The 22,043-nt window shown below is 43.2% G+C and overlaps 1 protein-coding gene across 4 annotated transcripts in view; it reads right to left on the bottom strand.

Moving 5' to 3' along the window:
• Positions 1-22,043, bottom strand: part of ebf1a (EBF transcription factor 1a) — a 476,793-nt gene that overhangs the window by 244,659 nt on the left and 210,091 nt on the right. For all 4 annotated transcript variants that reach the window (XM_072263544.1, XM_072263543.1, XM_072263545.1 and 1 more), the window contains one exon: positions 3,387-3,468. In XM_072263544.1, the coding sequence (XP_072119645.1) occupies positions 3,387-3,468 (82 nt within the window). The remainder of the gene's footprint in view (positions 1-3,386; positions 3,469-22,043) is intronic.

Genomic DNA, 22,043 nt, shown 5'->3' with positions numbered 1-22,043 from the left:
TTTTGTGGCAACTGCATAAAACTCTTTTGGTTGCCTAAAGCTTACAAATGGGAGTGACCTTAATGGGAGAGTTGGAGCTGAAGGTGAGCAGTAATCCTGGGCAGCCATTGTCTTGCAGATAGGCCCTCCATCAAGCATCTGACTTTGTGTCCATTCCCTGCATCACCCCACCCTCCAAGTGCCAATGGCTTGGAGCCCCCGATCACGTGCCCAAACCCCACCCTGGATGACCATGTCAGTGGTATGCCTTCTGATGCTCAACTTCATACATAAAACTAACTTTCTTGCTCCATCCTCAATACTCCACCCACAGGTCACAGCCACTCATGATCGAACCCTGATGCTCCATCCTTCAACGTCCAGTCTCATTGTGCCATGAAGCCGATCCCCCATTGCTCATCCCCAACCTCAATGACCCTGCAGCCAATACCCAGTCCTAATGAGCATCCTACAAAACAAGGCCAGCAGTGCTTCATCTCCCACAATGCCTTCCCCATTGCATGATTCTCCATCTCTTGATGACCCATTCTCAAAGCTCTTCACCCATCCCAATGCCCCTAACCCATCCAATCACTGTCACTCATCTCAATGCCTCTCATCCATCCCAATGCTCCTCAGCAAAATCCCATGACCTCACCTACCACCAATACTCCACTCCCATTATTGATAACCATCACCCTCTCTAATACTCTTCACCACTCTCCCAATGGCCCTTACCCATCCCTAACACCCCTTTCCTATACCATTACTCCTCAACCATCATCCAATGCACTACCACCAAGTATCTAATTCCCCACTAAGCCCCATTTCCACATCTTCCAAAATCACTGCTCCTTCCCACTGTGTCTGAATTCCCACAGTTCCATTACCTGATGCCCCACTGTCAACTTCCAATGCCTTAGTCCCTGATATTCTATCTCCTGCTCCCACACAGCCAATAAATATCACACCTCAATACCCTATTTCTAATGGCCATTTCTCTGATGCACTATTCTCCTACATCCCCTTCCCTCATGTCCCACCTCACAAAGGCCGAACCACTGATATTTCATTATGCCCCATGGCCCATTGTTAATGTGTTAACTCTCATAACTCTTTCCCAGATGCCTCTTTTGCTCAGTAACCCATTCCTTGTTGATCCGTTCACTAATGCCCCATCTGCTGAAGCTCCATGCCCCAGTGTGCCACTCCCCAATACCCATTCCCTGCTGACTCATTCACTAATGCCCCATCTGCTGAAGCTCCAAGCCCCAGTGTTGCACTCCCCCAATATCTCATTAGCTGTTGACTCATTCACTAATGCCCCATCTGCTGAAACTCCAAGCCCCAGTGTTGCACTCCCCCAATACCCCATTCCCTGCTGAAGCTCCATGCCCCATTGTTGCACTCCCGCAATACCCCATTACCTGCTGAAGCTCCAAGCCCCAGTGTTTCACACCCCCAATACCTCATTCCTTGTTGCTCCCAAGACCTTCCAGATGCAGATTCTACAAAGGTGAACCTGGCCGGGAAAGTCTCTCACTTCAAGTTCCCCTTTTCAATCAGGAAAGTTCATGATCTATGCCATTTATAGCAGGAATCACCAAAACACATTCAAGCAAAGCAGACACTGATTTATGATCCAACTGCTGTTGCCATTACGATGAGAATAGTCTCTAACCCACCCTACCTGTGAACATTAACACAGACTTTCCTGTCAACTGATTTTCCTTTCTGTTGCAACAGCTCTACTTCTGCCCTGATTGGGAATGGCCAGTTCATCATCACTAACATAGGAGCATTCCTACCTTGACCCTACATAATAAGCAACAAATGGGGAACCTTCTGTTATTGACTAAAACTGGGCTGAGGAAGATTTTGTATTGATCTTATCTGCAATATGGGAACAAAGAGTGGTCCCTTGGTCAGTGAAAGGCCTGGTGATAGCAGACCCAATATGGGACCAAAGAGTAGTCTCTCGGTTAGTGAAAGGCCTTGTGATTGCAATCCAATGCTGCAATAGTATGATTCCAAATGTTCCTTTGCAAGTATTGGTTGCTCTTTGCTCGGTCTGAGTTGGTTGTTTTGCACGTTGCCTAGTACCTCCCATAAATACTGCAACAGACACACTGCCCCAGGGAGCTTTATAGAATGTTGGTCAAATCTCAGCCCATCTGGACAATTCCATCTTGGGATCAGAATACAGGTTTGTGTCATTTGCCAAGACATGTCACGGAGACTTGTCACAGAGCTGTCACAGTGAACCTTAATTCATTTATGGAGTCACAGGAGAGGAGGGGAGAGAAATGGTGGTATTCCTGTGAGTTTTTTTTCGTGAACTAACTGTAGCGCAGACACTGGAATTGATACAAACAGTCGGCAAGGTATTCAACCTTTGTCCTGAATCTTAAGCACAATTCAAAAGAATTGGTATCAGGTGTGAGAAAACACTGAGCAACTTGGAGCTTCAGTCCAGAACAGAGATGGTGACTATACAGAGGGCTTCAGGATGATGAAGAGGCTTAATCAAAGAGAGGCTTCCGCTGACAGAGGAGTCCAGAATCAGAAGTCATGTGTCAATTACATTTAACACCCAGAGTATGAGGAAAATTATCAACTTTTAAAAGAAAGCAGGATGCCAACCAAAGGACAGGGGAAATCCAGTGCAAATGGGTGAACTTTGGGTGCATCCATCAAAGGTGGGACAAATGGTTTCTTTCTCTTTTTCTGTGCTTTAGGAATTGTTGCTTCCTTGCCCCTTTTCTCTTCCATTGCCATCCTTAACTTTCCAAATCCTATCCAGTCTAGCTCAATATCAGCCAGCAGCTATAACAGGCTCGTTGGTGGGATCCACTTGGTTCCAACATTTTACTGATCGAGACCAGGCATTAGGCAATTAATCCCATTAGACACAGTGGGGAAAGGTCTACATTCAATGCTGGTTTGGTGGATGGCAAGGCGTGTCATTGTAAAGAGTACAAACTATTTCTGAGCAGAGGAAAAGTGTGTGCATGCAGACCTGTGAAGGTGAGATGAGCCTTGAACAAGGGTCAGTCAATGCAGCAACCCTTCCAACAAGTATAAATTGATTTACACTTGAACTTGACAACATGCACTTGCACAGATCCTTTCCAACAACAAAGGATTCTTGTCAGGCACCAAGTCAAATAGTTAGAGGTTTTTATTGTCACAAGCACATTAAAAACTATAGACATTTTATTTCCTTCTTCTCCCCTGTGAGAAATGACTCAAGTGAGGATAGATTTTTTCTTTAACACTTTAAGCCATCTAATACATCTCTTTCCCTTGCCATTACCACTTAGGGCTAAGTCTCCACAAACGAATCGTTATTTGTTCACAAATTAGCTTTCAGAGGAGATGGCTATAGAGATAAAAACCACACTCACCTGGAACCTTCGCATGTCCCTGGGGTTTCCTGCATTCTTCAGGCAGTTCTGATTGCATTTCAGAAAGAATTTCAAGAAGAACCTGGAGTGAGAAAGTGAGAGAGAGAGAAAAAAACAGAATTTGATTAAGACTCTTTCTCTGAATTAAAGGAAATGTTCACTCTCTGAGGGAATTTATACAATTGTATTTTCATCGATTGAGTAAAACTCACGGCAAATCGGAATCATTGCCAAGTCGTGGCTCGTCCTAAAAGCACACGTTGTCTATAAACCTCTGCTTTACTTTACCTTCTGGCTTTGATTTAGAGTAGGAATGAGAGTGGTATAAACAAAAAACAGGTTTGCAAGTCTCCGGCAATACCTCCACCTATATATAGCAACAACCTGCACCGACATACAACACTAACATCTACCTATATAAACCACTAGCATCCACCTATATGTACCAAATACCTCCACCTATATACGGCATCAACCTACACCCACATACAGCACTAACATCCACCTATATATAACAATTCTCTCCACTTATATATACAGCATCAACCTTCATTTACTATATATGATACCTTTCATCTTGCAATGTATCCCAAGAAACAGAGCATCTGAGAACAGACTTAGCACCAAACTACATCCGGGCTGATGGCCGAAGGTTTGTTCAAAAAGATAAGTTTTAAGGAGTGCCTTAAAGGTGAAAAGATGCATAAAAGAGGCTTTGGTAGTATACACTGGAGTTTAGTTGTTAACAGTTTCAAAACAAAGGCTGCTTCCGTTGAAGCAATTCACGTCGGGGAAAATTTGGGATCTTTTATTGCAAAACAGAGCCAGGAGAGGTAAACACTTACTATCCATATGTAGGGATGCTTCTGTTTGTTTGTGTAATGTACCTGATTGTGTGTGTGTGTGTGTGTGTGTGTGTGTGAATTTCAGAATTACAGTGTTTTTACTTTATTGGACACATCATGTAGATTGTTGTTCTTGTGTGTTTCTTGAAAGCACAGTTTGTGTAGAAAGAAATCAATGTCAGAGACTGTTGCTTTGCTTCTCTGCCTGGTGTGGTCATGACATGATATAACCTAAGCAGACCTCAGCTAGGCAGCACCATGGAAGGGTCTGACCATGGCTGGGTGCACCTTCTGAATTGGTAGGATTAGGTTTGATGACATATGCTCTAGCTGTCCAGGGCTCTCAGTCTATCCTAATGTGGGAAGATCAGCCATTAACTCCTAAAGGTCTCCTGACGAAGGGTCTCGGCCCAAAATGTCGACTGTACCTCTTCCTAGAGATGCTGCCTGGCCTGCTGCGTTCACCAGCAGCTTTTATGTGTGCTGCTTGAAATTCCAGCATCTGCAAATTTCCTCGTGTTTGCGTTTTTAAACTCCTAAGGGTTGCTGGTTTGGGTGCTCACTGCAGCTTACATTGGAAAAGATCCCACCAGAACACACACTTATTTGTGAGCACTGTATTTGCCTCTCCCCCACCACCCCTATCAAACAACAGAATACTCTGGATGCACAGAAGAGGTATGTGAAGAGAGGAACACCATGACATAAGATATTAGGAGTAGTAGAAGGCCACTCAATCCTTTAATCCAGTCCCACCATTCGATATCATCATGGCTGTTTTTGCCCAGACTTCAACTCCTCCTCTGTCCAGATCCCCATCACCCTCAATCCACCACTCTTTCAAGAATGCATCTACCTCCACTTTAATTATCTATCCTCACAGACTCTCTGGGGTGAAGAATTCCAAAGATTCATCACACTCTCCAGCAGGAGATAATGCTTAATGCGATATTCAACAAAATTATCAGAATCTCTGTTGTCCAACAATTCCTCTTTCATTTTCAGTCTCACTATAACCCCCTTCTTCCTGACAGTTTTATAATTACTGCAGCAGAGAAGAGGATCTCCAATAAAGGTTGCTGGATTTATCTTGTGATGAGGACCTTTCCCCCATTGCTCAGTTTGAGAGAGCCGTGTGCTGGCATTTTTAACAATTTTATATGCATCAGTTTCCTCAATGTTGCCAAACAGAAATGAAGCATGGGCTCATGGGCTCATACCATGCCACTAGCTTTTTGCTCCTCTCTCTCGCTCTCTCTCTACATATAAATATATATATATATATTTATATATATCTCTCCTGCCGCCTGTCACTTAGACATTTCAACACCTCGTCAGTTAGTGCCCTGAGTTATGAAGTGCACAGACACCGGATCCCTGTTCCTGACCGACTGCTGTTGCCAGCAATGTTGGCAAAGCCAGTGGCTTGGTCCACTGTGGCCTCCAGCTACGAGCGGTCTGTTGACGTGAAGAGAAACACCATCTGTCAGGAGGGGAAGGTGGCCCTGTCAACCGATGCACTGTGCCTCAAACAAGCCCTTATGTGGCAATGTCTCTTGGAAATGGCAGGTCCAGAAGAGAGCTGGGACAGGCACTGGAGACCCTTCGAAAGTCCGTTGAGCCACTCTGAAGCACACAAGTCTTTGCAGCTGCCCACTTTGGCTTCGACACCCTAAACAAATACTTTTAAACTGATGAACCAGCTGAAATAGTTAAAAATAGCAGCAGGCACACGCCCCAAACTGAGCAATGGTGCACAGGAACAAGTGCTGGGATCTTTTTTCTGGGATAAATTTGCTTGGAATTTATAAACAAGAGGAGGACATAAGGAGGTTGCTGATGCATCAAAATTTCCCAAATATAGGAAAACTATCTGTTTGGAAGGGCAGTCAGCTGTGGTGTCCATTTTCCAGCATCTACGTGTTAATATCAGATCAATTTCATATCGTCAGGGCCAACCAGGTCAGTTTGTTTTCTCGCTCATTCTCTGACTCCCTCCCCTCCCCTTTCCCTACGCTGAAACTATTTTCAAAGCTGAGTCACAGGGTCATGGGAGCAACAGATATGAAACAGCTTTCAAAGCAACAGAACAGGCTGACACTCAGGGCAAAGAGCTGTAGATTCGTTTGGTCACAAAAGGCACGGTGGGAGTCTAAATTAAGTCATGGTTGCTGCTCTTAGTTGAGCTTTGAGACCACATCTGACAGTGTTACAGCCAAAGTTATGCATGGTACAAAGGGAGGACTTTGCCTTTGATTAATAAGGTTATCTCAAGTTGTTGCCTCAAATCCCATATCTCCCCTCAGGTTTCATTTCATTATCGATGGGGATTTGCAAAAAATCAGGCAAGGTATTTTGTGATTCCCCCATCGCACATGTAATCACACTCAGTGCTGTAACTGAAACTCCAATCAGCATTTCTCTAGGTTCTTTCTGACTGCTCAATGTTCCTAGGTTTGTGTCTGCAATTATCCTGAGATCCAACAAGTATGTGTTCTGGAAGTAAACAGGAACCCGTATAATCAGCTACTGGAAATAAATAAATCATATTGTCGGCCTGGTAAAACTGAATTGAGTCTGACACAGGTGAATTCATATAAATCACACTATTATGACCCCCATTTCTCAAATCCATTTGACTCGTGTGATGATCTGTGTGATGTTATAAAAGTATGGTCTTCATAACATAATGTTTCACAAGCCCTTTTACTGATGGAGTACAAGGTTAAGTGACTACAATGCACACCAGCTGCAGAGTCCAAAAGAACACTGGTTTAGATCTTCACTTTGTGATGACCTATCACTCTACACAAAGCAGCATTTATTTGGCCTCAATGTTCTCAGGCTTGTAACTTCAGGTTATTCAGTAGCCTCCATGTTGGTTGTCCTTTGACCTTACCACAGGGCTGCCTATTAGTGATAACTTATCAATATTCGCTTACTAATTTCCAAGTACTGCTGTGCATGTCCTAATCTGCAACTATTCACCACCACCCTGAGTGCCTGATTCACTGATGCCAGGGTCTTAAAATCCTCGTCCAATTTTCAAATCTCTTCTTGGCTGGTAGAAGTGCTGCCTCATTGCACCAGAGACCAGTATAGTGTGGGGGAAGTTTACATGCTCTTTCTGTGACTGTGTGGGTTTCCGTCAGGTGCTCTGGTTCACTCCCACAACCAAGGGTTGGTGGGTAAATTGCCACTGCACTTTGACCTCTGTGTGAGTGGTAGAATCTGGCAGCAGTTGATGGTCATACAGGGTGAGTAAAGTAAATGGTTGGTTGATGATCGGCGTGGACCCAGTAACCCACAGGATTTGTTTAGCTGTTTATCATTCTATGGTTATTTATGGGAGCTTACTGTGTACAAAAAGACTTCCACTATTACAACAATGCCTATAATTCATAACCTCTAAAGTACTTTGCACATTCCAAAAGGGAAAAGACTGTTGTCATAAAACTGTCTCTTTTTTATAACTATTCCCAGGGTCATATTTTGTCTTTGTAAGTAGACTAGAAAGATTTACCCAAAGGCATGATTTCTTAACCAAAATACATCTGTCTCTAAGCTGTCACAATTTTATAAAGCTGGTATTTATTGCCAAGTACATTTCAGCATGCAAGAGATAGAGCCGTTGTTAGTAACGCAGAGGGGGAGTGAAAGGAATCTTTGACATAGCAATGGACCATCTAGTGACCAAGTCAGTACTGATCTCTTTATTAAAGAAGGTGCAGGGATAAGGCAATTGTACCCTAGCATAAATCAGCAACCATGAGCAGCATAGGCATGAGAAGGAAATAAGAGCTGCTCCTTCTAAAGATGATGCAGGAAGGAAGAAGGTTCTAACTTTAGTCAGAACTTTAACTACTGACAGTTTTTTAAATTTATTGACATACAGTGCAGAGTAGACCCTCCAGCCCTTCGAGCCACACTGCCCAGCAATCTGCCATTTAATCCTAGCCTAATCACGGGGCAATTTATAACAACCAATTAACCTACCAACCAGTGCATCTTTGGACTGTGGGAGGAAAGCCACACAGTCACGAGGAGAATGTACAAACCCCTTACAGGCAGTGGTGGGAATTGAACCCAGGTCGCTGCTACTGTAAAGCAGTACTGTATTAACCTCTAGTGTGTTAACTGCTACACTACCACGCCGCCTAGGTTTGCGTCTGCAATTATCCTGAGGTCTGACAAGTATGTGTTCTGGAAGTAAACAAGAATCTGTACAATCCTTTCCAGTCAGCTACTGGAAAGAAGTGAATCATATTGTCAGTTTGGTAGAACTATCTCAGCATAAACTACAACAACATTTGTTATTAAATAACTGCTAGAAATGACATGAATATTCACTATTACATCTTCCAAAAACGTTATTTTTGGCCATTAGAGTGTGATTCTCAAAGTCCTGTGTTTTGTTTGGTAACTCCAAAACATAAAAACTAATTGAAAGAGAACAAGAAAGCAGGGCATGTGAGTATAAATTCTTCTTTACTTATAAGCGATGTATGCATTTCACGTATTTTTACATATTATCCATAATAAATTATTTAAACAAAAAGAATGCCTAATTTAACAATATATTTACAATATTGCTCAAATATTAAAAACACAACACAACTTGAATTATCAAGTTACTGCTATTATTCCTCTGGAAATTACACTCACTGCTTTAGTTCTTTCCTCTAATCTAGCAATTTCTCTCTTCTGCCTACAAAGCATGACCATAGAGTGCTAAGGTTTAGGCTTGGGGTTCGGCCAGTGACAGGCCTTGTCAGAATGCTCACAACTTAGTGACTTTGCACAGAATAAAGAGCCTAGTAATTATTCTGATTCATCTTCATTTACTGCCAAACAAGTGCTAATGCTCAGCCTACTGTCACATTATAATTATTTCCATATATCATTATCATAGAGTAGTACAGCACACAAACAGGCCCTCAGCCCAACTTGTCCATGCTGACCCAGCCGCCTATCTTCACTAATTCCATTGTGCTGCAATTGGCTCATATCTCTATTTATTTCCTAAGCAAAAGCCTAAGCAAATGCTTTAAAAGACTGCTATTGTGCTGGACTTTATCACCTCTTCTAATAGCCTGTTCCATGTACTATGTGTCAAAACCATCGTCCTCAGAACTCCTGTAAATCATTCCCCTTTCTCCTTGAACCAATGTCCTCTAGTTTTAGATTCCCCTACCCTTGGAAAAAGACTGACTTTCTATCTTATCTATACCCCTCATAATTTTATAAACCACAACATCTCACTGAGGATATTTAAACAGGGGGTAGATTTTTTTTGTAAAATGAGGGAATTGAAGGATATGAGGACGTAGCACAGAAGAAGAGTTAAGGCTTCGGGCAGACCAGTCAAGGTCATATTATATAGCGGGGTAAATTTTAGTGGCCACCTACACTTGCTCCTATTTTTTTTATGTTCTCATTTTGACGTTATCTGGAGATCTGAGCATGTATCTAAGTTGACACTCCATGCACTACTGAGAAAGTTTTGCGTTTGTCTGAGATCCCATTTTTCCTTTGAGACTCCAAACCAGAATGAGAAGTTTGCCTTCAATAAAGCCACAACACAATTTAGAGAAGAGCTGAATGGTTCTCCTAAATATCTATTCAATATTCACCTCTTAACCACCATCTGAATATTTGGTGATTATCACACTGGTCTCTGTGGAGACTTGCTGTGTGCAAATTGGTTTCTACATTACAATAGTAATTACACTCCATTCTGTAAGTGCTACTATTAGCTGCGCAGTGCATTTGAACCTCTCACCTTTTGAAAGATGCCATATAAATTCTTTGTTAATTTCTGCCTGCTTTCTCCCCTTTTCTAGTTCCATTCATTAGCTATGCATTTGAATTATGTGTCCTTACCACTGGGGAAGGAGAGCATGATGATAGGCATATGTGACTTTGTTTCCACAGTAATAGTGTGTATTCTTTGGAGACACAATGGACTGAAAATATTGGTATCTGGAGCAACAAACAATCTGCTAAAGAATCATGCGTTCTTCTCTCTACTACCATCGGGCAGGAGGTAGAGAAGCCTTGGGTGTCACACTACCAGGTTCAGGAAAAGTTATTACCCTTCAGCCATAGGTTCATGAACTGACATGGTTAACATCATTTGCCTCTACTCTGAACTGATTCTATGACCTACAAACTCACTTCAATGACTCTTTACAGCTCATGTTCTCCATTTGCAAACTTTGTCTACTTTTGCACATTGGTTTGTCAGTCGTTTTAACTTTGATAATAAACTTACTTTAAGCTGTGAACTCAGCAGGTCAGCCAGCATCTGTGGACCAGTCAGAATTAGTCGGACGTACCAATTCAGGATTTCAACCCAAACCAGCATCAACTCCTTTCCCCCTCCAGGTGCTGCCTGACCTGCCGAGTTCCTCCAGCAGGCTATTAATAGCCCATATGTTTGCTATTGTCATTCTGCTAGATACTGCAGTCTTCTGTTCTTATCACTCATTTCATGGTTACATTTGAATTTTCACTAATATTGTTCATTCAGCTTGGCAGTACACAGGTCTCTTGACCTCGCTCATCATGGCAACCATCAAACGTTAATACAACACACAAAAAACTGAAGGAACTCAGGGGTCTGACATCACCTATGGAAGGAAATAGTCAATGATTCGGGCTGACACCTTGCAACAGGATGTGTTGTCTTGATCTGTCCTGATGAATGGCCTCAACCCAAAATGTCAACTCTCCATTTCCCTGTATAGGTGCTGCCTGACCGGCCAAGGTTATTTATTTCTTTACTTATTGAGATACAGCTTGGAATAGGCCCTTCCGGGTCTTGGAGTCACGCAATCCCCTGATTTAATCCTAGCTGAATCGCGTGACAATTTACAATGACCAATTAACCTACCAATCAGTACGTCTTTGGACTGTGGGAGGAAACTGAAGAACCCAAAGAAAACCCATGCGGTCATAGAGAGAATGTACAAACTCCTTACAGGCAGCAGTGGGAATTGAACCCCAGTCACCTGTACTGTAACAAGTTGTGCTAACCACTACGCCGCTAGTTCCTCCTGCTCCAATTTTTCCAGATTCTGCAGTCTCATTAAACACCAAAACTATTTTATTTTGCCCACATTCCCAACCATCTCCACCTCACCCCCATCCAGATTCGACCATTCACCTACACACTGGGTACAATTTACTGTGACCAATTAACCTAGCAGCTCACAAGTATCTGGGATACAGGAGGAAACCGAACATCCAGAGGAATCCTACACAGTCACAAGGAAAGTGAAAAAACTTCATATAAGCAGGGCCAAGTGTAAGGTTGAATACACACCTTGTAACTGGGTGGCAGAGGCTCCACAAGCTGCCATAAAGTGAGGCCAAATCTATATATTTTCAAAACAGAACATGGGTACCCTAGCGTTAACTCAATGCTCCACAGCCAAACCAAAGCAATCATTTGCCGTGGGATCTGTGGGTAATCTGCAGCTGCTAATGAACCACTGAACACAACAGTTGTAATTGTTGCATGATACATTTTAAACAAAGTGACTTTTAGCAAAAAATATTGCTCTCAACTTTATGTTTTTAAGTCGTCATGTAAATTGTGCCCTGGTCAAATGCATCACTGCACATCTGCTCGTTTACAATATCCTCCATCACATTCCCTGGTTGAAGTGCTACCCCATAACTGGGACGGGCACAGGCATGTACATGGATTGAATTTAATATTAATAATGATTACATTGCATATGTACCACATTTTTACAAGCAAACTAGAAAATATTCACAGCTCATCTAGTGCTTGTGCATAATGCATTTATTCCAGTTGTCTAAAATGCTATCAGCGTCAAGAACTATGCAAATTCTAACAGCAACTTCAGACTTTGCAGCTTGCCTGATGGCAGACTGGGTAGTGGACTAAGTTTAGAGCTGAGGAGACCTGCAGGCCAAATTTGCATCAGGTGTCAAACCATGAGACCATCTGACTTCTCAGATCGTGTAAACATTCCCTGGTCTAGTTTCACTGAGTGCCAGTGATTATCCTGAGTGTTCTGGTCAAAGTTTATGCCAAAGCTAACGCCATTAAAAAAAGATTATCTGATCATTATCACCATTGCTGTGCTCAAACCGATTACAAAATTGCAACAGCGATTCCACTTCAGGAGAGAATTGACCGTGAAACAACTTTGGAACACTGTGGTTGTAAAAGATTTGACACAAAATAACTTCTTTCTTGTAACATAAAAATAGAACATACTAGAAACATTTTACAGTTCAGGCTGCATAAATAGAGAAAGGGAGTGTGGGGAAGGAGGGAGAGAGAGAGTGAGATGGAGAAAGAGGGAAAGAGAGAAAGAGAAAGGGAGAGAAGAAAGATATAGGGGAGAAAGACAGGCGGGGCAGAGAGAGAGAGTTAATATTTCACAACAGTGGCCTTTCAGGGTCTAATGAAACATTAATGCCATTTCTCTTTCCACAGATGCTGTCTGATCTGCTAAGTAATTCCAGCATCTTCTGTTTTTATGCAACACACACAAAATGTTGGTGGAACGCAGCAGGCCAGGCAGCATCTATAGGAAGAAGTACAGTCGATGTCTCGGCCCGAAACTTTGACTGTACCTCTTCCTATAGATGCTGCCTGGCCTGTTGCGTTCCACCAGCATTTTGTGTGTGTTGCTTGAATTTCAGCATCTGCAGATTTCCTCGTGTTTGTGTCTTCTATTTTTACTTCGGGTTTTCAGCTTTGACGAATGAAGCAGTACAGAAATCCCCAAAACAGATAAGAGCAAAACGAATAGCTCATCTACTTTTCAGAAGTGAGAACTGAGGGAAAATATCACCTTTTTAGCGCAAGGAAGTCTCCTGTACTTTCCACAAGATCTTTTAGATCCACCAACGAGGTCAATATCAAAACCTCAGTGTAACGACCTGATCCACAAATCATCTCTTACATTACAGCATTTTGTCAGTACTACACTGATAAATCATCCTGAAGTCTGGAGTCAAATTCTCAGCAAGCCTTGATTATATGACCACCTGGCTTCAGCGACAATGGTGGCAACATTGGCTCAGCCTTCCAGATGCCACAGAAATGAATTCAAACCGAGACCAGCAAGATCCCACGTTTAACACAGGGTTCATACTGAGGTAGCTATCAGACCAGTAAGTAAAAGTAGCATTGAAATTGGTCCTTAAACCCAATCACTATCCATCCCTCCCCTATTCCAACAGTTACATCTGATACTGGTCTGTGCTGTCAATATAGTGACTCCTGGTGGAAGATGCATTGGTGTGCTTATTGAACATTGTTTATTGAACCGTCTGCTGCTAATTGACCAGCCATCTCTCAGTATCTAGGACAATCTATGAAGAATGATCCAGTTAAGGGAATTATTGGAAAAGTATCTGCCATGGTATAGTTCAGCAAAATGTTGGGCACACATTTAGCATGGGACCACAATTCACGTGTGAGCCTGGGCTGTGGAGATGAATCACCGAATCTATCATGGAGTGCATCACAACCAGGGTAATCTTATTCAATACTGAATGATCCTGATCGGAGATGTGCTGAGGTGGGTTTATTTGTCTCCTTAGCTGAGGTCGATGTATTCAACATGAAACCTGGGAGTCTTTCTTTGCTGATAGAAATATTCATCAGATCAAGCAGCATCATGGAAGAGGAATCTTGCTCGGATTTCACCCTTTTTATTTCAAAGTTCCAGCAGCCGAAATTTTTGCTTTTCAAGTTGCTGGGGCCGAGGATCACAGACGCCACTGGTTATGCTTACATACGCAGTCCAATGATCAGAGATTCAGACAGAACAACAACCTCTGAATGAGAGAAGGAATCTGTAACAAGGTATCACTCCTAGTGTGTGTCCACTGGAGTATGTGTGTTTGCCCAGAGCTACTCTGCTGCTGTCTCACTCCAAGATCAGGATTTCCTTATAAACACAGACTAACCCTAAGATCGGTGGATCTCAGCTGTCACAGGCTATCAGTAGCAAAGGAACGTGAGAGATTCCATTAGCTACAAGGCTTAACCTTCATGCTGACACCCTGTTTTGCTTTCAGTCATGCTAAATCCCCCATAAATAATGTTTGTTTATTTATCTATTTGAGCATTCAATATTATCATCCCCTCAAAACTAATCAAAACACTGCAAGACTTTGGCCTCAATACCTCCTTGTGCAATTGGATCCTGGATTTCCTCATGTGCTGACCTCAGTCATTTCGGATTGACAACAACATCTCCATCAGCATAGGTGCACCACAAGGTGTTTGCTTAGCCACTGTTCTACCTGCTTTGCACTTACGACTGTGCGGCTAAGCACAGCTCCAATGCTGTATTCATAGTGAGTTTACTGACAACACCACTCTCATTGGCCGGATCAAAGTTGGTGACAAATCTGCATATAGGAGGGAGATTGAAAATCTGACTGAGTGATGTCCCAACAACAACCCTTCACTCAATGTCAGCAAGATGAAGGAGCTAATTATTGATTTCAGGAGGAGGAAAACAGAGGTCCATGAGCCAGTCCTCACTGGGAGAATCAAAGGTGGAGAGGGTCAGTAACTTTAAGTTACTCTGTATTATCATTTCAGAGGACCTGTCTTGTGTCCAGCATGTAAAAGCAATTATAAAGAGAGCACAGCAGTGCCTCTACTCCTTAAAAGTTTGCAAAGATTCGGAATGGCATCTAATACTTCCACAAACTTTTATAGATGTGTAGTAGAGAGTATATGACTGTTTGCATCATGGCTGGTATGGAAACTCCAATGCCCTTGGACGGAAAATCTTACTAAAAGTAGTGAGTAATGCCCTCCATTCCATTGAGCACATCTACATGGAGTGTTGTTGCAGGAAAGCAGTATCCATCATCAGGGATCCCCGCCATCCAGGTCATGCTGTCTTCTTGCTATCGTCATCAGGAAGAAGGTTCAGAAGCCTCAGGACTCACATCATCACATTCAGGAACAGGTATTAACCCTTACACACCAAGCTCTTGAACTAGTGTGGAGAACCTTATTCAGCTTCACTTGCCCAACAATGAACTGTTCCCACAACCTATGGACTCACTTTCAAGGACTCTTCATCTCACGTGCTTGATATTTATTGCTTTTTTTTTCACTTTTGTATTGCATAGTTTGTTGCCCAGGTTTGCCTGCCCTGTGGGCCACGTCTTGCAGTGATTCTATTATGGTTCTTGGATTCACTGAGTATGCCCACAAGAAAATTAATCTCAGGGTTGTACAGTATTGTGCAAAGGCCTTAGGCACAGATATACTGTATAGCTGGGGTGCCAAGGACTTTTGTACAGCACTGGATTTGTCAACGTGGAGCAGAAAATAAGTTTGTAAACCTGGCGGGAGCAAAGGATTTTGGGAATGGCAAAAGTGGAACGCTGTGGGAGGGGTGAGGGACAAGTGGCAGAGAAGAAGTATCGGGGCAGGGAATGACACAGGTGCAGATTCCAAACAATTGATTTTTTGATCTTTATAGAATATCTCTTTGGCGCTTCCTGCTCCTTTCCGTCTCCCTTCCCCTTTTCCCAACCGCGATTCCCCCTCTCCCCGCCCCGTTCCCACCTTCAGCCCACAATAGAGACCCATATCAGAATCAGGTTTATCATCAGTCTCACAGGTCACGAAATTTGTTTTATTTTTGTGGCAGTAGTACAGTGCCAAAAACTTTTGTACGGAACTGTATATGGTGACATATATGTACTTTGTTAATGAATTCAGTTTGAACTCAATTTAGTGATACAGCATGGAGTAGGCCCTTCCAGCCCTTCGAGTCATGGGCCCACCAATCCCAGACAACCCCGATTTTAACCCTAACCTAATCACAGGACAACTTACACTTTCCTCCTGTGGGAGGAAACAGGATCACCTGGGGAGAACACACATATTGCATTGGGAGAACATAAAGGGGCTCCTTACAGACAGTGCTGGAATTGAACTCCACAGTCCAAGATAGTGAGCTTTAATAGCGCTATGCTAACAGGTGCTGCACTTGATTCATAACCAGCAGAGAGTTTTGTGTAAAAGGCATTGACAGCCTCCTCTCGCTGTCAATACTTCCGAACAATTGCTTCCCGTCTATGGTTGGTTGTATGAAATGAAGAGACAAGAGGAATAACAGCATTTCATGACCTGATTTCTCATATATTCTCTCATCATTCCTTATGATGCAGGAGGAAGTTGTTCAGCCCATTGAGTCTATATCAATCTTTTGAATATTTCCATTATTCCCATATCACCCTTGTCTGCCTGTTACCTAGTGTTTCTCAAATGCACACCAACTACCTTCTGCCTCTCCAATTTTCCTGCCACCCACCTACACGTTAGGAACAATGACAGAGGCAAATTAGCCAATCAACTCACACGTCTTTGGGAAGCGGGTGGAAACTGGAAGCAATCATGGATATATATGGATTCACAAGTAAAAGATCCAAACTCCACAAAGACAACCCTGATGATCAGGGTCAAACCTAATCCCTGAAGACTTGACGCAGCAGCACTACCTACTGTACGTTGGTGCTTCAGGGGCAGAATTTCTGCCTCCCAATGGGGATTCCAGGTTTGATGCCAATTCCAAAGTCGGCTAATGCAGGAAATTCAGAGCTGCCGACCTCATTGATTGGCTTGCACTTTCTTCTGTGTATAGTTCGTAGATCCACAGAGCACCACCTGCTACACTGCTATTCCACCTTTCTCAAAATAAATTGTTGATATGTAATGAACGTGGTAGCCAATTTGTAGTCCAGCAAGATTCAACAGACAATAATGTGATCATTGTTGGTAATTTATTAAACAATATTAATTGCAGAATAACAGTTGGCCAAGTCATTGGAAAGAACTTACCAGTTCTTCTCACAATACTACCATCAGATTCTTTTACAACCAATTCCAGGGTGTCAGTTTTAACCCCTCACCCAGAACCCAGAGCCTCCAACACTGAGCTGGAGGCCCAGGCTAATTCTGGTGCTGAGGCATTTGGCACTGGACTTGAACTCTTCATGGACTGACCCAGGAGGGAGAGCATCAGCCACTTGAGGTAGGTTTACAGGGCCATCTTTAGGCAGTTAGCTCCAGAATATAAAACATCTGATGAAACACTGTCCTCTCTGTGAAGTTATACTAATCAAGTCTACCTTCAAGTTCACCAGAAAATGTATAGCCCATGTTTGGTTTAGGCGCCATTGTGTTTACGGCCTGTCCTGACATTCCCTGACTCCATTTAACGCAGCACTTAGAAGCACGTGTGGCGACTCTTGAGGCAATGTAATTTGTGCAGTAGTACGTCAGTTTATTCTTTCTACACTTCCCTTTCTCTGGCATCTGCTTTCTACTCCAGAAGGTTTATTTCTTGCTGGCATGCCGATCAATGCTCTGGATTTGGTACAACGGGTCTTCTTCATTTATGGTCATGGGCCATAAGAATCAAGAGCCCAAAGATGGCCCAGCTGAGTTCATTTATGCTTTAAACCAGTGGCCCAAAACACTTGTATTCCCCTCCTGCTCTGGTAGGTTCTAGTCAAGGACTGCCCAGCCCAGACAGTAGGCATCACTGAATACACACTGGCTCCAGGCATTGGCAATGTGTGGATGACCCATTACACCAACAGAAATGGCCCACTGCCTTGCAGCTGCAGTGACTTCCAATCAATTCCAACCTCCAGTGCCTTCCATGTGGAGTCTGCTCCTTCTCCCCATGACCCCACGTGTCTCCTCCCACATTCCAAGACATGCAGATTGGAAGGTTAATCAGACACTGTAAATTGCCCCCACTGTGAGAGTGAATGAGAGGATTGCGGGGGAGCTGATGGGAGTGTGGAGTGTCTCGGCCTGAAACATCAACTGTACCTCTTCCTAGAGATGCTGCCTGGCCTGCTGCATTCACCAGCAACTTTGATGTCTATCATGACACTGAACTAATTATCCAGTGTGTGAAGCTTGAACTGGCCTTCACTGTTTTACTCAGAACCCTTCTCCAGGCACCAAAAACAGAAAGTCAAGAAATTCACATTATTCCTGAACTATATTTACTTCCTTCTTTACAACAGATATTACAACTCAAAAGCATTTCAATGGCTGAAGCTTCAGAACAATCAGAGTGTGACAAGTCACACATGAATGCAAGCCTCTCTTTTCCTACTCCACAAGCTATCCTCTCCACCTTTATCAAGTTCTTTCCCGTTCACTCTGAGTCTTTCCAATCCTTCCACACTACAACTCACTCTAAAGAATGAAACAATTGTTAACTAACCACACTGTCCATCCCGAAAGAAAACAGCACCTGGCTTAAAGTAAATGTTTTGAGCAATTTGACAGGGTTTATTTAAAGCACACTCTCTCGCATGATACCTATTGATTGCTGGCTAATCTGGTCAAACTCGAGCTTGTCTAATGTGTTTTATTAAATTCGCGAAACAATCAGGGCCAATTCCAATACACGAGTTCCTGAACAACCTGCTGACATCCAGGCAAAATGCTCTCAGCGGTACACAGGTCAATATGTATTGGATTTCCAAGGGAGGAAAGAAAGAGGCAGCCTGCTGATGCTGCACAAGGTTCAAGCCCTTTCCTTCGTCATTAAGCTTTGATGCAGTAAACTCACATCCTCAGTACAGGAGCTAAAAGAAGCTCCATCAGATTAGACTGATTTATTTCAGCAATAAGGCCTGACACTTCTTCTTTGTGTGGGCTTATCTGATTGTCACTGTCTTTCAAACCCATTCTTCTGTAGTGCTGAGGGCTGATTTCCACCACCTCATAATTGCATTAGCCAGGGTCGGATGCCTTTTTATGTTACTGGTAGCGGCTCCTCAGTTTTATCTTCAAACAGCTGTATCTAGTGATTTGCTGGAAGGTGGGACGTATATTCTTTCATCGCCAGGGAACATGTAGAAGTACTCTGTTGATTTAATAATATCTATCATAATGGGCAAGCGAAGTGCACTGGTCAAATAGTCTTCAGCACCTGCTGGTTAGGTAAATTCCTACTCAGTCCTGATGTCTACTCTGTTGCCAATATTATCTGCGGTTTGGGTGATTATTTTTCTTATTTCAGTAGGCTTAAATAATCTTTTAATAGTAAGGGAATTAAGGGAAACAGGCCATCCCTGGGAAACAAACACATTATTGTACAGATTTTTGTTTTGACCAGAAGTAAGAAAGTACACAAAAATCACTCAATATGGTAACTTTACCACCACACTATGCTAATGAATGGCATCAAGCGCAAACATAACTGACTTGAAAGGAAATTGCAAGTGAATAAAAAGAGAGAGAGAGGGAAGAAACGAGTTCTGCTGTTCGCAGTAACAAAGGTATGTATTTACTCTAGACTTCCAAGGGCCATCATGTTACAAGAGCTCATTCAAGTGTATGGTATCCATAAGTGGAGTGTTTCTTACTCGGGTTGGCCTGTACTCGGGTTGGCCTGTTCTCGGGTTGGCCTGTTCTCGGGGTGGCCTGTACTCGGGGTGGCCTGTACTCGGGATGGCCTGTTCTCGAGGCGGCCTGTTCTCGGGTTGGCCTGTACTCAGGTTGGCCTGTTCTCGGGGTGGCCTGTACTCGGGTTGGCCTGTTCTCGGGTGGCCTGTACTCGGGTTGGCCTGTTCTCGGGGTGGCCTGTACTCAGGGTGGCCTGTATTCGGGTTGGCCTGTACTTGGGTTGGCCTGTACTCGGGTTGGCCTGTTCTCAGGTTGGCCTGTACTCGGGGTGGCCTGTACTCGGGTTGGCCTGTTCTCGAGGTGGCCTGTACTCGGGGTGGCCTGTTCTTGGGTGGCCTGTACTCGGGTTGGCCTGTTCTTGGGGTGGCCAATGTAAGCAAATGGGTTTGAGTAAAAGGTCAGCTATGATCTTGAATGTGGATCAGAATGGAAAGGCAGGATGGCCTACTCCTGTTTCTACACTATTGTTTATTTAAGTGAATTGATACTGCTGCTATAAGGTGATGCAGAGGAACATCACAACTGTTAATATCACACAAGCCATTTACTGTATTCCACTTCCTGTGAAACCTAAGGGGGATTGTTGAGGTTAAAAAATATAAAGAGGTTAAAAAATATAACATTACCTTGGCTCTTACTGCCTTTAAAGTTCTGCCACATCTCCTTTATTATAACAGTGAATAAAATACAAAATTACCTCAGGTACAGCACCTTTGGGAGTTTACGAACCTCATGAGTTCTTTATGAACATGTTAAAGTATGACAATCTCTTCCTCTCAAGGTCCTCATTGCATTTCCTATCTCTGCATTGATGATACAAATTGTTGGCATAAGTTGGTGAAATTCCTTATAAGCACACAGACAAACAAAAGCAGAAATAAACCACTCAAGTTCTCAAGCCAGTCAATAAGATCATGGCTGATCTGATAGTAATCTCAGCTCAGCCTGGTAACCTTTCACCCTTTTGCTTATCATTAATTTCTCTAACTCTGCATTAAAAATATTCAAAAACTCTTGTTTCCACTGAGAAGAGAATTCCTTCTGATGAAAGTACTTCATTGCATAAAGGATAGCATTACAATGTGAAATGGTACATTGATAAACCTTGAAATTGGATATCATAGCCCTTTTTCAAAAGTAATATGCAATCCAAAATCAATATACTGTATCATGGGTTAAGTTGCTTTAGCAATCATTCCTGGCTGAAATCTCTCCTGTGATGAAATTGGATGGTTTGGGATCCATAACGCATCCAATATTTTCCCAACTTCCAGTATGCACTTAGGACTTCAAGAAGTGTGCAACTCACTGTTGAACCATCTCAGCATAAACTGGAGCTCCCAGATCCACAAAAATCCCAGGGGCACAGATGAACAAGGAGCACAACTCACTGGGTTTATCACTTAAAGAAGGAGCATCAGCTCACAAGGATACATTCCACAAAGCAGATCCCAATCTCACTGAAGTCTGCTGACTCATCTCCCAAAGGATGAGGAGGAGGAGAAGATGGCGGCGCAACACAGCGTGCGCGGCCTCTCCGGTGAATGACATCTGTAATCTGTCAAGTAGGGGACCGTGCACAGTTCTGATTTGATGGAGACAGATGTGAGAGTACGGAGGAACATCTGGAGAAACTTCTGAAATGCCCGCTTCGCTGCCGCTACTGCTGTGTGATAACCGGAATCTCCAGAGCAGAAGGCCCCGAATCCTCGGCTTTGCTTGTTTCAGCAGCCGGAGCTAGGTCGAAGGTGCTCGGCAGAGGATGGCGCTCGGGAGGCTGTATCACAGGGGCTGGTCGGAGGCTTGAAGTTTTCGGATGGACGGACTCGGTGTCGGCTGTGGTCGGCTGCTTCCAAGGCATCGGCAGTTGTCGGTGCCTTGGAGGTTTATGGCAGGGAGTTTCTCCCTTTTGCCACCTGCTATCGGGGACACGGGAGTCGATTGGAACTTGAGACTTTTTTTTACCGTGCCCATGGTCTGTTCTTCATCAAATTATGGTATTGTTTTGCACTGCTGTAACTATATGTTATAATTATGTGGTTCTGTCAGTGTTAGTCTTTGGTTTGTCCTGTTTTCTGTGATATCACTCCGGAGGAACATTGTATCATTTCTTAATGCATGTATGCATTTCTAAATGACAATAAAAGAGGACTGAGTGTTCTCATAATCCAAAAAAGGGCCCAGTGCAATCAAAAGAGTGTTTTTTTTTCAGAGATTAATTATTGAAAAATGCATTCCTGTGTCTCTCAGGGGTCCACCAATCCATGAATTCTCCTCCAGCCTGGTGAGGACACTGCCATAGTTTGTTGCCTCTCCATCACAATGGCCTCTCTTCAGTTTTTCAGCCCAAGG

Source organism: Mobula birostris, chromosome 7, assembly GCF_030028105.1.
Source record: "Mobula birostris isolate sMobBir1 chromosome 7, sMobBir1.hap1, whole genome shotgun sequence".
NCBI lineage: Eukaryota > Metazoa > Chordata > Chondrichthyes > Myliobatiformes > Myliobatidae > Mobula > Mobula birostris.
Note: the sequence above shows the minus strand (reverse complement) of the source record. Positions and strands in the feature narration are given on the sequence as shown.